The 16,552-nt window shown below is 43.9% G+C and overlaps 1 protein-coding gene across 3 annotated transcripts in view; it reads left to right on the top strand.

The window, feature by feature from the left end:
- Positions 1-15,149, top strand: part of CCDC50 (coiled-coil domain containing 50) — a 45,105-nt gene extending 29,956 nt beyond the window's left edge. The window contains exons 6-12 of one of the 3 annotated variants that reach the window (XM_061452139.1): positions 1,807-2,511; positions 5,180-5,286; positions 6,216-6,260; positions 6,809-6,913; positions 7,732-7,811; positions 8,794-8,891; positions 9,930-15,149. In XM_061452139.1, coding sequence (XP_061308123.1) covers positions 1,807-2,511; positions 5,180-5,286; positions 6,216-6,260; positions 6,809-6,913; positions 7,732-7,811; positions 8,794-8,891; positions 9,930-9,949 — 1,160 coding nt within the window. In that variant the 3' untranslated portion in view covers positions 9,950-15,149. The remainder of the gene's footprint in view (positions 1-1,806; positions 2,512-5,179; positions 5,287-6,215; positions 6,261-6,808; positions 6,914-7,731; positions 7,812-8,793; positions 8,892-9,929) is intronic. The other 2 variants (XM_061452141.1, XM_061452140.1) reach the window with 2 other exon arrangements.
- The last annotated feature ends 1,403 nt before the right edge of the window (positions 15,150-16,552 follow it).

Below are 16,552 nucleotides of genomic sequence, written 5' to 3'. Positions count from 1 at the left end.
CTCAGTCACTTGCTGTCTGAAAGAGTAACGCCAGGACCTAAAGAGTGTTTACACAGCCCCTGTGGAAGGTGCCATAGAACCTGGTGCCTGCTGAGGAGTTAATCTCCCTGAGATACCCCAAAAGCAAATCTTCTGCTTGGGCTCTCTGGCATAGTTGTGTTACATGTAGCAATCCTTTCCAGTGTAGCTGTGCTTTGCTCTTTCATGATCTCCTCTCTCTGCTGCTGTATTTACTGAGCTTTCCTTAATAACAAAATTAAATTCTTAGACTCCAGTTAATATTGTTCCATATCTGACCCTTGCTTTCAGGCTCTCGTCTCTGTTGTTCAGTAAGTCACATAGATTGTTTTACTGGATATTTTGCTGTAAATCATATGAATGATCTAAAACTGAACAGGAAGAGCAACCAGTTAAGAGTAACCACAGCAGTTGATATTACGGTTCCTAGATTTTAAAAAATACACCTGTTCTGGATAAAAGTCGCACAGATTTGTTTTCAAGGTGGATTTTCTGGAGGCTGTATTTTCGCTGGCTTTGGAAGATTTTTCTGAATAGAATGACTTGAAGGGAACATTCAGATTTGGTAGAGTGGTGGTGTTGGTTTTAGGTTGCAGGATTGTTGTTTTTTTTGTTGCTGTTCCCACCCTGAAATCTAAATGATTGGAGGAAGGCAGAACTGAATGAAGCTTATGTGCAATGAAATCTATTTTAAATATTTTCAGATACTATAAAAAAACACCTTTTCTCATTGAGAAAGAAAGTCTTCTGCTGCTGTTTTTGGGTTTGGTGTTTTTGTGGGTTGTGGGGGTTTTTTTATTTGTTTATTTTTGGGGGTTTGGTTTTTTTTTGGTGCTGTTTTTTTGTTTTTTGTTTTTTTTTTTGCATAGTTCTGTTTCAAATCAGCCCCTGCTTCAAGGCAATTTTTTTCTTCAGAAATACACTTTCAGTCCGAAAAGCTGCCATAGAGAAATAATAATTCACTCGGTGCAATGATTTTTCTTAGCAAATAAGTTGATTGGAAAATAAATCAAACAGGCAGACTGCTGCATCCTCATAGCTGTGTCAGGTTTCTTACTGAAACTAAAAGCAAAGGAAATTTCTACCTGCTTTCTGGAAAGCACAGAGGGGGAAAAGCCCCACCAAGCTGCCGAGTAAGTGGCTTTTCCAGCTATGTTGCTGAAGTCAGGAGCTTGCGTTTTGGGAAGTCTTCTGCTGCCCTTAAATTTCTGTAGCCCTCTCTGCAGTCAGAGACTAAACTTCTATTTAGACAATGAATATGTGCAGGTAGTGAAACTTGTGTGTCCGCAAGAGATACACGGCAGTCTGTTGTGTCACACACACAGACATCTCCCCATCCGCTTACCTGCATCTTGTACCCTCCTTGCAAGACTTTCTCTGGTGGTTGCAGTGTCCTGCAGCAGTGCTGTGCCACCAGATGAGCTTTTCTGCTGGCTATTTTTCAGCCCCAGGGACATTGGTGGAAGTCCTTCATCTCCATATTGGCTTTTCCTTGTCTTGGGATGTGCTCGGACACGCTTTCGGGCTGGACCTGTGCATTCGGCTCCAACTCTGCTGTCTCCTGTGCTGCTTTGCTGATGGCCATGCTGCAATTTCACTCTGTCCCCCATTATATCTTGGAAGAATTATATCCTTGTTATTCTTCTTTCTGACGCCATCATGCTTTGCATGTATTTCGAACTTCTTGCATCAAGCCCTCTCATCTGCATGCTACGAGTCTGGCCTTGCTGAACCGCTATTAACCCTTGCACCACTAACCTGGTCATTGTTTGTCCCCCCATTGCTCAGAGCACCCCAGGGGTGACCCCAGAGAGCAGGTTTCTGAGCCTCGCAGGGCACGCGGTGGTGACAGGCACACGCGCTTGCAGAGAGAGCACCGAGAAGCACCCCTGCCTTTGTCCAGCAGTGTGGCCAAACACAGGCATTCCACCTCAGAAGATCATCAGAGGTCTGCTCAACTGAGTGAGGCCAGCAGTGGCCATCGGCAGGAGTGGAAATCAGCCAGCCAAGGCAGGTCCAGGAGACATCCCAGCCCTGACCTGGAAGGAGAGGCTGAGCACAGCACCTATGACCACAGCAATAGCTGGGAGCGGCAGGAGAGGAGGGCAGCCAGCAAGGAGAAGGCTTGGAGACCTCTCAGTCTTGACCTGGAGTCAGATCATAGACTTGCAGACCAGGCATGGCACAGCAGAAAGCCAACAAGGCAAGAGAGAGAAAAGTGCCTTCCTCTTCTTGAGATGGAACTAGAGGCTGAGCAGGAGACTTGGCACTGGGGCAGCAGCCAGCTGGTGCGCCCTGGAAAACAGAAATCACGTCATTGGGGCCATTCGTCACACAGGATGGTGCATGATGAGAAGCTTCATGATGCTGAATCTAGAGATGATCATAGGAGGGGTGAGGAGAGAGACTACAAAAGGTCAGGACACAGGAGACTTTCCCCCTCCCCACATGCTGTGACCCAGGGGAAGGTTGGATACTGCCAGCAAGACTCAGGTAACCAAGTGATGGGGAAGGTGTACATACATGTGGGGATGGACCTTTGTGTGCCCCATCCTGGTGTCTGAAATCTGTGTTGTTTCCTTTGGAAGAGCTTATGTCTGATATCCACCTGCATTGTGTATGTGGTGAATCCTGCCCAGGGTTCTCCCTTATTTAGTGAGATTCTTTTTATCCATTAGTATTCTTGCTCTGTTTATTTCCTGACATGTTCTGTGGCATCAGAGAGGATGAGTAAAAATATATTATTGGAAATGGTGCCCATGGTATCCTGTGTTTAATTAAAAAAACCCTACAAACCAAAACCCCCATAAAAGCAACCAGCCAACAACCAGCTGTTTGGGTTTGGGTTCTTTTTTTTGGGAGGGGGAGGTGTTGTGGTTTTCTCCATTATATATTTTGTGCTGTGGTCTTCTTGAACAAAAGAAAAAAATAACAAACCCCCTAATGTTATGGTTGCACTTGTATTTGGTTGATTTGGGGTGCAGATCTGTAAATTAAGATAGTTTGTTTAAGTACTAACAAGCCAGCAATTTCCACCACTTCTCACAGAAAGCCCTGCTGGCAACATAATTGATTCATTTTGAGCAAAGTTAAGTAGTGGCACTAGGTGTCCAGCTGGGCTCTGTTTATTAGATGGGACTCGTCAAATTCAGTACAAGTGGATTTTTCTGACAAACACGTACTTGTGTAGTTCTTGTTGTCCAGTAACACTTGGGGTCTGATGGGCTTTAAAGGTCCAGATCTGTATTTCTGCTCTTAAAACCCCACTGGAATTGGGGGTGACCCACTTCTTAGTAGAAGTAGGCATTTACTTGGACCTATGTCTGTCTGTGTCATGGGACTCTGTGCTTTAAGCCATCTAACTGGTCTTGGATAAGGTGAGGATGGTAATGCATGTCTGCCTCTGGAGATGCTGGGAGGATTATTCTTCATCTTGATCATGCAAAATTTTATTGGGGTTAGTGGAAGGAGTTAATTAAGTCTGTACATGTTATCAGTAGGTCATGATTTGCTCTGATACAGTGTAGATCCAAGTAACTCAGTATCCTGTCGCATAGGATTGGAGTCAAAATAGCCAAAAGCTCACATCCGCTTCATGGGGCTTGTGGTTATGGAGTGCTTTGTGTTCCCCTGAGTGTGGGCAGAAGTGATGTGCAAGTAACATTTATTGTTGTCTTCTGAACAAAAAAAGCCTGGCACCAATCAGTGTGTGAAGGCTCAGCCTCAGGCTGGCCGGCAGACAATTCCTGGAAATTTTTGTTCTTCATAGAGTTAATGCTGCACAGGAGCCTGTTGGCCACATTGCTTTTTTGTTCCAGCATGTAAAACTGTGTTTGCCTTAACCTTGAATAATTTAACTCTAACCAAGCTGGTGCATTTTGCCAGAGTTTCTGTGCTGGCTATGGACTGCAGCTCTTCACAGCTTTGATTGATCGAAGTATGCTAGGAGAGGCCAAGTCATATTCTTAAACATAACATGCCAGAGCTGAAGTTTTCTTATGCTAAGGTGGTTTCTAAGAGGGGTGTTAATTGGTTGAGGTAATTAATCAGTTCATTCAAACAAAACAAAAAGTAGAAAACCCCACAAGCCTTCCTTACTACACATAGAAGAGGTGGTTTCCTATTCCATGGTTTTATTCTGGGTTGACGCATGAGGTCTCTGGCCTACTGCAGTTTGAAGTCATTGGTATGCTTGGTGGAGTATGATGGTAGTTTGTTGGTAGATGCACAGAATATTTTTTGAAATCAGTTGGCTACTTTATGTTATGCCACTTGGTTTTAAAAGATTGGAAGGAAAAAATTTTCTGGGTTTGAGGTGAAAGAGATACAGGGGTCTGGAGTACATACTTCGGACACAAAGCAGAAAGCTCATTTAGATGTCTGAGATGTCTGAATAATACAGTTCAGACTGCAAATGGAAGGAGAAGGCATTCATTGTATGTGAGTGAAGTTATACATTTTATAACAGGGTTACAGTGAGACTCCTTTGGCCTGGTGCAAATAGACTATGGAGAGACTCTCAAAATACATTTTAGATCATTTGGAGATGGCTTAACTTTAAAATAAACAAATAAAACTGAGCTCAAAGCACTAACTGAACCTTGTATGAACTTCAGAAGTGTTTACTTGGGTGTTTTCTCACTAAATTGTAAAATTCATGGGTCAGCTTAATGAAGAAATTGTCTGTAACCTTATGTGAGCCTGTCCCAGGCAACTTTGGCAGCCCATGCCACTTCCATCAGTGAGTTCCCAGATTCTGCTGTGCTCATAACAGATGTTGAGCTGCTCTCTGCTGCCAGGTTTTACCAGTGTATCTGTATCAGTGTATCTGCAGAGTGTGAAAAATTACAATTCTTTTGCTAGGATCACTGGGTCAACAGAGACTGCTTCAAATTACATGGCCTCTTCTGCTATCTAGTTGCATTTGTCATACAGGACATGGTGTATCAGATATTTCTGTATGCATAGAGGAACCTCCCAAAGGTGCATGCTGCACCTCAGCTAAAGGTACTCTCAAATCAGCTGCCTGGAAGGTATGCTGTCATGGTCTCTGGTTCCCTTGAATGGGGCTTTTGCAAGTGGCTCAGGAAATGCTGGGAATTTCGTTACCGAAGCATGTGGAAAATGGTTGAGTTGATTGGTTTCTCTCTCAATTCTGTAGGCAGTAAGTTGAGGGGGACGAAGCAAGCCATGTATGATACACCCCAAAGGGAACAGGAGTTGTCTGATGCAGAAATTGCTCGGAAGCTGCAGGAGGAAGAGCTCCTGGTAAGTAGAGAGGATGCTTTAGTGAGCTCGAAGGAACTAAGATAGCCAGTGATGACAACTTTCATTTGTAAACTTGTGACTTTAAGACCTAAAGTCTTGTTACTGTTCATTCCAGTATCTGAAGGGGGGCTATAGGGATGCTGGGGAGGGACTCTTCATTAGGGACTGTAGTGATAGGACAAGGGGTAATGGGTTAAAACTTAAACAGGGGAAGTTTAGATTGGATATAAGGAGGAAATTCTTTCCTGTAAGGGTGGTGAGGCACTGGAATGGGTTGCCCAAGGAAGTTGTGAATGCTCCATCCCTGGCGGTGTTCAAGGCCAGGTTGGACAAGGCTTTGGGTGATACGATTTAGCATAAGGTGTCCCTGCCCACAGCAGGGGGGGTGAAACTAGATGATCTTAAGGTCCTTTCCAACCCTAACTATTCTATGGTTCTATGATTCTGGTAATTAAGTTTTGTCTCCCATACACACATATATGGAGTGACAGTTGGCATCTGGCCAGCAGAGCCTTATTTTCTGAAATAAATACCCTACAATTAAATAATTAAAGCAGAGTGATATTAAATGGACATTTCCAGGTAGCTAATAAGGCCTTTACTCGGTGTGGTCAACCCAGAAGTGAAGCAGACCAGTGCCCATCTTTGAGAGAAAGGGGGCAACAGGATGGGCAAAGTGTTGTGCTGTGGCCTGGCAGATAGATGAGGACAAAACTCAGCTGAAAAGCTGAAATGACAGTTTGGTGTTGGGTTGGAGGCAAGCATTGAGGTAGCTAAATAAATTCAGAGACAATGGTAGCATATTTGTGTGGGTACCTGCTTGCCCTGCCTACATGAGTTAATGAGTATGAATAAATCAGAAGTGTTACTCTTCTGTCCTTTTGTCTCTTTTTTTATCTCCCCTCCACCCACTTTTTCTTTTTTCCCAGGCTGATGAGGCAGATCAGAAGGCAGCTCAAGTAGCCCAAGATGAGGTGAGTAAAGTTAAATGTGTGCAGTATTCCTTTACTTGTGAAAACTAGAAAACACCACTTACCTCCTCTGACCTTCTACTTGTTCATTTCTCTCCTTGTTGGGGAAGCTCAGGACTCCCTTGGGGTTTGCTCCTGTCTAGTTATCCTGTATATGCTCAGGCTGGTCAAGGAGGAATTTGTGCTGCCTGTTGCAACTATGGCAGAGGAAGTAAGTTCATGGCTTTGTAAGAGCATCTCTTGTAACTGAGCCTAAAAGGAGACTGTCAGAGATGCTACAAGGTTAAACACACACACACATCTCCATTGAAAGAAAAGGAATAAAGGGCAGAAAGGCTTTGCAAACACAGTTCTGACAAATTAGGAATCCAGTGGGCATGCTGCATGTAGTCAGTCTTAATTCTGCCCTCTCACTTGATTTCTGATCACGGATGGAATCCTGGCTTTGCACCCTTCTAATTCAGCAGCTGTCTATTGGAAAGGGTTTAAATAACTCAAACCCACAAGAGCAGTAAAACTGTCTGACACATTCTCTGTATTTTCCCTTCTAGGAAATTGCCCGACTCTTGATGGCTGAGGAGAAAAAGGCTTTCAAGAAAGGGAGGGAGAGAGAAAAGTCTTCCTTTGAAAGGAGGAGGCATGATCAAGACTGGAAGGTATGTCAAGCTTCAGGAGGTGCCACAAATGAAGTGCTATAAAGTTATTCCCCTTTCCAGAGGGGGACGTGAGGGTGTGTGGTGAGAGCAAAAGGAATGATGCAGAGTGTCTTACTGCCTGTTGTTCAGCTGCCTCCCAAACCGTTTGGAGCCACCTGCTTGGCTAGATGCTCTTTTACTTCAGCCTCAAGCAGGGTAAACTGTGGGCTTGGAGAATGGTGCTAGATGTCACAGCACCCTGTGGCCTCCCTCAAACAGTCAGTCCTGGTATGGGGCGTTACTTCTGCTGAAATCCTGGCTGCGGCACTAAAACCAGTAGTTTGTTCTGCTTGTGCGCTGCAGGTATTAAGGACAGTGCAGCTGCTCCAGTTGTCACTCTGATTCATAATCAAATTGGCCCTATAATGAAAGTACTGAGTGTATCCAGCCTAGATTTTTGTATGAGTAATATTACAGAGGCTTGGCGAGCCAGTGTGGAAGGTGACAGGAAACAGATCTCACAGTCTGCACTGGTTAGGTGCTAAAGGGGGTGTTGTGTTAATCATGGTGGCCAATTGGAAGTAGCTCTGATGTTTTCAGCCTCCTTACTGTGTTTGAGTGGTTGCAGGAGCATACATCTGGTCCCTTGTGCTCAGCCCAGCCATGTGCATAGTCATTACACACTGACTGCATTAGTCACTGTTTGCACGTGTCTGGCTGTAGTTAGTTGTGTGTATAAACTGAGCACAGGACTGCGTGGAGCTCTGGCAGCCTCAGTGTACTGGCTGCTGTCTTGTAAAGCACTCAGATGAGCTTCTTTCTCCTCTTCTTCCCATTAGCATGATGCAAGTGAGTCCACACGTTCAAGGTCAAAAGAAGGACCCGAAACTCAGCGACACAAAGGTGAAAGATCTTCAAGGTGAGACTGAACTGGCTGGTATAAATGGGGAAATGCAGGCAGAAGCTGAGTCTTAGGGAAGAGTTGTAGGGCGATCAGCCTTGACCCACTCACAAAGGGCTTGGTAGAGAACAGAGGTTTTGGCACTGAAATGAGCTGGAGGGCACAAGGCTTCTAAGGTGTTCAGTGACATGAGTCACTCACTGTGCTTGTGGCATTTGTCCATATTGGTCTCCCTGTCTGGCACTGACGGAGATTGATGAGCTTGTGCAGTGACATTTGTTAAATGGCAGAGAAACATTGAGAGGGTTAAAGAGCTTCTGTGGGTGTGAAACCAAATGTCATCTCTGGGCATGGAGTAGTATTCATGATGCATTTGCACAGCTGCTCCCTTGGGTCCTCACTCCCAGTTAAGCTCTGTACGCTGCTCCCACTGCTGCATGTGGATACCCCACGGCAAGCAAGCATGTTCTGCTTTGGGATACCTCATCCTAAAGCTGATGGGAATGTGCTGTAGCTGAATCAATTGGTTCACTGGCCTGGTGCTCTTCATGAGGGACTGAACCCTGAAAGTCACCCTGGTGGCTTTGATTTCCAGTCCAGATATGAGCCTAGAAATTCTTGTTGAATTTGCAAAAGAAACAGCAAATGAGGTTTGCAGGTGAAGGCTGAGGGAGATTGTATTAAAATACTCTGGTGTTAAAATGGGTCAAGCATTAAAGGCTTTAAAACTGTGTAGCTTTGATTAAGGTTTGCAACCGACTTCGTAATGGAAGTTTTTTGTTTCCTGACGAATTAAAGCGGTCCGTGAGAAGGAGTAAACACTGTGCCTTTCTCACCACAGAAAACAGTAACAAGCTGTGCCTAGAGGAGCTGGTCTGCAGGTGGGAAATCCGGGCCAGAGGCTGTATCAAAGTGACCAGGCACCTGAGATGTTGGTTTTGACACACTGTTACGCCTTCGAGTATTTTTCCCAGCGCTTCTTTTTCACTGTGCTTGGCAGGTCACAGCCTCTCCATGATGACTTTGAACGTGCTCGGTATTACACAAGCCAGCCCAGCCCTATGCGCCAGATCCCCAAACCTGAGCACTCTCCTAAAGGTAGGATCAAGCCCATGGTTGCCCCAGCACTTGGGTTACTGTGGGCTGTTTTCCTCAAATGAGCAGCCTGAACGACAGGATGTTTGAAAGATACTAAGAGAGAAAAGGAATGGATATTATTGCCCCCAGCAGGCAGGTGATGCTAGTCAGTGGCAGAGTTGTACTTGCTGAGAACGCTGCAGGCTGAGAGACTAAAAAGTTGACTTGGTTTGCCTTGAGTTTTCCAAATTGCTCTCTGCATGTCCTCTGTGATCTCTTAATGATGAATGACTATAAATCCAGGCAGCAAATGAAGGAGAAATAACATGAAGACAATGATGAGATGGATTTTAGGTGACTCATTACTATCAAACAATTCAATAAGACAAAATCTCTCAATATCACCTGTCTGGTGAGCAGATGGGATGATTAGACAGAAGCTTGTCCTGAGAACATGCTCTTTTGTTCCCACAGCATCTCAGCACTGCATTGTTGGCTTGTTTCCTAAAATCACTTGGCATAAGAGCCCCCACATTTCTTTAAACCTGAATGCTAATTGTCTGAGTTATTTATAGAATCTCTGGGGAAGGAAAGGGGCAGCCAGAGTTTGAGTCAATCTCCCAGATTTCTTCCAGATGCACTGATTGTAACTTAAATGTGGACACTTCCCAAAATTTAAAGTTTGGGAAACTTTTGTGTTCTGTGTCCATCAAACAAGCATGAAAGTTGATGGCACTTTTATAAAGTCTGTAAGCTGAGTGCTCATTCAGTTTTCCTTAGTGAGACTATGCGATGTGGCTGCAGCACTGTTCACAACCTAGAAGAAATGCAAATGTCTGCCTGTCTTGTGGACCTATCCTTTTTTTGTTTTGTTTGGGTAAATGTAACATGTTTCCCATTTTGTCATTTGACTTTACCAGTACCCTGGAAGTCACACAGATACCCAAGAGGGCAGGCCAGGTAGAAGATGCCTGTAGGTAGTGTTTTTTTCACCAGGATCTAACCTTACAGATTTTATTTTTTTATTTTTTTTTTCTTTCTTTCTGTTTTGCTTTCCAGGTTCCCGTAGGAAGCAGTAAACTGTGCTAGCCTTTGCTTTGGTACCGACTCTTCTGTAGCAGACATTACTGGAATTGCCAGGCAACTTTCTCGATTCCTTACCCAATGGAAGGTCCACCCTCTACTCCCAGGATGTCCTCTTGAAGTGTCATCATAATAAGGAACTTTGTTTCAATTTCTTACTCATATGTGATGAATTAAGCAGTGCAGTATAATCTAGCCACCACTGAGCTGTGTGCATCAACTAGCTGACTTAACAGCTCCCCATTATATTATTTTGAGGCTTTCCTTTTATTTTTATTTTTAAGCTTTGTCTGGAGCTTTGACAAATAGAGATGCAGTTACAACTGGGAGAAAAATCAAAAAAATTAGTTTGATTATGGTAATGCATCACAACGTCAGAACTGCAAGTTCTTTCCATATTAGGATGACTTGGCAAAGAGAGTTATAAGAGGAGATATCTTTCTTCCTGTGCTGGGTAAGATAGCTGAGCCAACCTGACAGTCATGCTTGGAGGAAGAAGAGAGCATCTTCATAATGTGCATCAGCAAAAGCCAGAACCTGGGACTGGTGAGGAAGAAATTGCCTATGAAATAAAATTTAACTGCTGTATTTTTTTCTAGGGTTTACAGCAACCTGGATAGAGTAACTAGGCATTTAGCTCCAGGGTATAGGATAGAACAATTGAAAGACAATTTCAGTGGAAGTTAGACCTTGTGTGCACAACTCTTAAGATATACCAGGGAGCTGATGAAGCTGCAATTTGTGGATTGGGAAGAACCATACAGATTTAAATGCCTGAAGGGACCTCTATGGTCACCTGCTTTGAGGTTTCATGTGATAGCCAGGGAATTTCACTGAAGCCAAGTAGGAACTACTGTAACTCCTAGCTTAGTTGCTGATGCACTTGCGTACAGTAACTTGTGTTTGAATCTACATATATCTTGGATTCTTGGGGCTGAAGGAGGGCCATATGGGCATTGACACTGAATCAGAAATCCACAATTACAGGCAACTTTGAGCTAGATGTAGAGTGCTGAACAGTCCACACAATATCTGTGCTGACTGCCTCATCTCTGCATTGCTCTGTAGACTCCTATCAAGATAAAACTATCGCTGTCTAAGGCACAGCAGGATCTGCAAGTTGTCTGTGTAAAATGCCCAGGACTTTGTGCATTGGCAGCATCCTGCTAGCTGCATAGCCTTGCTTCCAGACTGTGAGCTTGCTCACCTGCATTATTTGGAAGGTCTTGCTTGCTTGCAGCTTCTTCTCAGGAAATACTCCAGCTAGCGGCTAGATTTTTACTGTGCTTTCCTTGTTCCCTCTTCTTGTTCCATTTGTCCATTCAGAAGTGTTAATGTTGTTTTAAAGGACCCAGAAAAGGATCAACATGGTCCCTAGTTTTTCCTTTTCATTTGATAACTTGGGCCACTGTGGCAACCTCATCTGCAAAGAGTTTATTTTGTAAAAATTTATTTTTGTATTTCATGTAGCAGTCAAGATTCCTACTGCTGAAAATGCCATTATTTTTTTCTTGTGAGTTTTTCCCCTCCATTGCCATCAGAGTATTTATCATAGTGAAATGGATGCCTGGTGGGGTTTTGTGAGCTAACTCCCCACTCAAGGCCTTTCTGCTTGTATCATCTGGTGCACTTGTGAAAAGTGGATGGGGAAAAGTCCTGCCAAATCAGAAAGTGGTTGTGCTTTATACTTAATGTGCATGGGGTGACCCTCTGCAAAAGGAAAGGGAAATTGTCAACTAGGAATTCAGCCTTTCCTGGGGCTCTGTAGGTGGCTGTGATGGGCTTTCTTGCAATGCAGTTGTCATGTAATTTCTGTTTTACCCTAATTAGAACAGTTTTGAAGGCTCTGAGCCTGCTGACATTTGAAGAAGCTGTTAATTCAGGAGGGATGTTTGGGAGTATCCAAGTTGTTGACTTCAATGAGAGCGAGAGGGAATGATACAAGAGGAAACTCTGGTTAATTTTATTTGCCTGAAGAGCACCTCTGTGTCTACTCCGTGGAGCTGTAAGATCTCCTTAATGGCCTCCTCAGGCTGTGGCACCAAGAAATGAGAGGCAGAGTGAAGGATCCCAGGAGCATTTGCTGCTTCAAATGGATGCCTTCAGGGAGTGCTGAATACTTTATGGAGTGCTTTGCTTCATAGCCTCCCATAGTTCTTATCTTTTTATTTTTACTCCCTATCTTTATTCATCTGCTGCCCCTTGTAAGTGTTTCTCCTGTTTTATTTTTCTATAGCCCTTGTGAAAACAGGGGCCTAAGGTTTTGTTAGAAGGGGCTAGCACCTATCCAGAGAGAGAAATGCTAGGCATGGTAGATGAGGAAAGCATGTAATAAATGGGGTATAAACAGAACAATTGTTCATCTAGTATACCTTGTGGGCCTTATGTGGTCATGCAGGTTAGAGATTTCCTCACGTAAAGGTTACAACTGGACTTGCATGCTTAATAACCACATTTGGAAGGGATATTCATTCCATGGTCCCATGAAGTCAGCAGGAGTTGAGTTCAGTTCATGGATGAACAAGGAGCCAACACATCTTGGGGCTCAGCAGCTACAGTTCTGCAGCTTACCTAGGCAAGATGCAAAATCAGCACCTTGCACATGCGTCCCTGGAAAGAGGCACAATGAAGCTGATCTTTTAAAAAGAAACAATTGGAGCAGTATTTCCTTTCTATGACAGAAAAATGTTTAACCTTTTTTTTTCCTTGTCTTCTGCCAAGTTTTAGTAGCTCTGCCTATGGGCTTGCTCTGGATTTAATAGCATGTCAAAGCCCTTGCTTGGACTCCTACCCAGGTCATTCGTATCTTGTATCCCTTTCTGACTCTGCATTAACAATGCAATAGGCATCATGTGGAAAATTCATCACCATGAAATCCTGGCACTTCTTAATCTTCATAGTAGGCACATCTCACCAGCAAGAGTTCTCGCCACCTCTTCACCTCCGTCCAAAAGCACAATGGTCTGCAGAAGAGAGGTCGGGTGAACCAGAGTGATCGTGCCTTATATGCAGGGATACTCAATGTCTTCAGCAGGCTGATCTGAGTCACCTTGCTATGAAACACTGTCTTAATGTGGACTGTACAGCTTCCTGCAGGGAGAAGCAGTTGTTATCACATGATAGATCCAACAGGTTAATCTTGTCTTTTTTTTAAAGACTTCATGTTTTTGAGCTTAGTGGGGTGGGAAAATATCAGCTGTTAGGGGACAGATGAAGTCTAATCATTGAAATTATCTTGGGGAGGAAGAATAGAAGTTACAAATGCTGCAGTCTGCTTCACTCTCTAAAAGGGATCTTGTATGTACAGTATTTTTATATCTCTGCATTCCCACTGGTCAGGATTTGAATCAGGACTAATAACACTCTCTTATGTAGGGAAAAAAGTGGATTTTTGTTTTTACAGTGCTAGATCTTTGTGCATTTTTATTTTGTGCCAAAATACAGTCACTGTTACATTCTAGTGTTTTCATTCAGTTTATTGTTATTGATCAATGTGTATATTATGTATTTTTATTATCAAGATTTTTATTTTAATTCATACTAACTTGTATGCAAACTAACTGTGGATTGCTTATTTATACATAAAGGGGAGCACTTGGAGACAGTGTGAGGATTCCCCTACTTAGTTTATACTCTCATAACCTAGCACAGCCAGTCCATGAAACTCATTGCTTCTTACACAGAATGATATCCTGCACATGTATCACCCTGAGCTGATGGCTCCTGCTGTTCATAATGGTAGCGCTGACGCTGCAAGGATATGTTAGATGCGATAGGAAACAAAACACAGTTCATAGCATGGACTCGTGGGTGACTGGCCTCTGTGCTGTCCTGCTCCTGGCAGTGATGCCAGGGAGGGTGCTGCAGCAGGAATTCCCATCTGAGCGTGACTTTGAGGTTTTACTCTGCCCTATATCCATCCCCAGCCAATGGACAGTTGGTTTTGCCCTACTCTCTCAAAACACTTAGTGCTTGGTTTTGTAGTTGTTCTGGGAGGTGGCTGTGAGATACAGCATGAGGCACAGCGGTGCCCCTCTCATGAAGTATACCACAGGCAGTTTGTCTTTTTTGGCTGGGAAGGACAGGCGTAAACCTACAGAGATCTCAGTTTACTGTGCTCTTTAAAACATGCTGTAGCCCATCTCTGGCTGTGCAGCACAGTCATGGAGGCTTTTAACTGTGCAGCATGCAAGTGCCACCTGGACTCTTATACCCAGTACAGGCTGCAGGACACAGGTTTTGTGTTGAGAAGCTGCACTCTCAGCTTCAGACTGGAGGTAGAATGAGCCACCTCCTCCCTGTGAGCTACACTAGACAAGGCTCAGCTGTGCCTTTTGGGCTCTTCCAGGAGAGGCTCAGAGTGGACAGTAGCACACACAAATAAGTATTTTCTACTTCACAGTAAGTTCCACTGTATCAGTGTTCACTCTAAGTAGACTCCATGGTCTGTCTCCAGCTGCATCTGTGCACTGCAATATAGTTAATTGCCTCAGAGAAATAACTGCAGTTGTCTCTTTTAACTTTTCAGGGTAAACTTTCAGCCTGTTAAATCTAAATATTAGCCGTGCAATGAGATGGATTAGTCAGAAGGCTTAAATTCCTCAGAGCTGCAAATGTACCCTGTGTTGCAACAGCTAATCCTTAAATATAAATTGTGCACTGACAATAATCTGTCTATGCAAGCCTATGTTTTTTTTCTTATTTTTGACTGTTTACTCTATCATTTTACCAGGTTTGGCATAGAACTTCTGAATGACATTTAACCAAAGTATCATGTCTGTGTGTGCATAGCATGTTTTGCTTCATACTCCTGAATTCTCATTGAATGTAAAGGGAACACTGCCTTGCCCCATTTCATTCAATAAACCGCTGTACTTTATTATCCACTGCATCTTTCTGTCCCTCTGTGTGCTTTTCTGGAACCACTGAAGTGGGTTACACAAGAGCAGGAGAAAATAACACTTCGTTCCACCCTTGGCTGCTGGAGCTCAGCTGCTTCTACCAGTAATTATGTTCTTCCAATGTAATAGATGTAGCAAAACAATAAATTTATATTAAATGTGATTATTTTATGGCCAGACAGATGGAAAAAAAAAAAAGGCAAGCTGTGTATTATCTTGGAAAGGATCTGGACTGTTTCATTTCCTGAGACTGTGATACTGAAAAATAAAGCAGTGTAATTATTTGCAAGGACAAGGTACTTCTTTCCTTTTCTGTCAACATAGCTTTTAAGTTTGAAAAGAGCCTGCCTGAAGCTTCATACAGTGGTGGGATGGAAGGCAGGAAAGGAACATGTCAAACGCCCTGTGACCGACTGATGTCTTCAAAGGCATCAGCTGGGGGTGCAGACACATACAGCTCAGACATGAGTAGGCACAAAGCCATTTCCATGTCATGAATTGAGTTTGTGACTGAGTATGCTAAAATAAAAGGGAGGTTAAAAAGTATAAACTCTGGACTTCGAGTACAAACTGTAAACCATTCTTTAATGTGTATTTACTCATTTCCCTCTGTTTGTCAAGTATAAACATTGCACTGGGGAGCAGAGAGCCCTTTCACACCCTAACAGAGGTGTACCACTCTGTTCCTCCATGGGCCAGGGGCTTTCCTTCACCAGGGGCTTAGTTTTGTGCAGGAGTGAGGGTTCTGGCACAAAGTTCAACTTTGGGCTTTATTGGGGTCAAAGCACTACCCCAGTATTTTCAAATGCAGATACCTTTACATTGCCTACCTCCTACCACCTCCATCTCAGAGTCCCTTAGGTATTAGCAGTGAGTGGAGGCAGGGACCAGCAATCAGGAAATTAAAAATACTAGGACATGGCTATCATTGGAAGAGCCTGACTGTAGAAACAGGGCATGTGGAAGTGCCAAGAGCTCTGCCAACTTACAACTTTCTACAGCCTCTTGTCTGAAGTGACTGGCTTGGTCTGTTTCTTGTGAAAGGCTTCTTTTATGCCAGCTTTAGCACTTGTTGAAGCATTAGGCTGGGAGGCGGGGGAGAGGGAGGGCAGCTGGAGCCCTGAGAAGCATCTTTCACCTGCTGCAGGGATATGCGCATAGAGGACTGTATGTGGGAACTGCAAAAGGAATACTGAAGAACACTGGGACCTTTTTTTATACCACAGAAATTCTCATCTCTGGTTTTCCAAGTCACATGCAGCTCTCAAACTGGATGTAGGTGGCAATCCTTTGTGCTGTTGGTGATGGGTCAAGGTTCCATAGCTATCTTCCACCTGTGAGAGAAGGTAAATCAGTGGACAGTGCTTCAAGTCACCATTGCTGGGTACCCAGCAGCCTAAGCTGCTTCATATGCACTGCTGTGTAGGAGTTGCAGGAGGCACCTGCCATTTCCTGCTTCTATGCATGCTCAGATGCTCATCTTCCACCTAGATCTGTGCTGTATAGGATCTCTTGCCCACAAAGGCTTCAGTGTGTGGTGCTCATGGCCTGGGAGGGTTGAGTCCTGCTTACAGGCTGTCTGCGGAAGTTGCTGCAGGGCTGAAGGTTCTCAGGGTAAATGTCTTTCCATATCCAGGTGGACAGCCAGGGCTAACCTGAGCTGTGGTGTGCTGGCTCATGCTTTATATTAGGAGTGGA

The sequence above is a fragment of the Pezoporus flaviventris genome, unplaced genomic scaffold (assembly GCF_033815535.1).
Source record: "Pezoporus flaviventris isolate CSIRO_AGI_PZ_B2104156 unplaced genomic scaffold, CSIRO_AGI_Pfla_v1 ptg000013l, whole genome shotgun sequence".
In the NCBI taxonomy this organism is placed as follows: Eukaryota; Metazoa; Chordata; class Aves; order Psittaciformes; family Psittacidae; genus Pezoporus; species Pezoporus flaviventris.
Note: the sequence above shows the minus strand (reverse complement) of the source record. Positions and strands in the feature narration are given on the sequence as shown.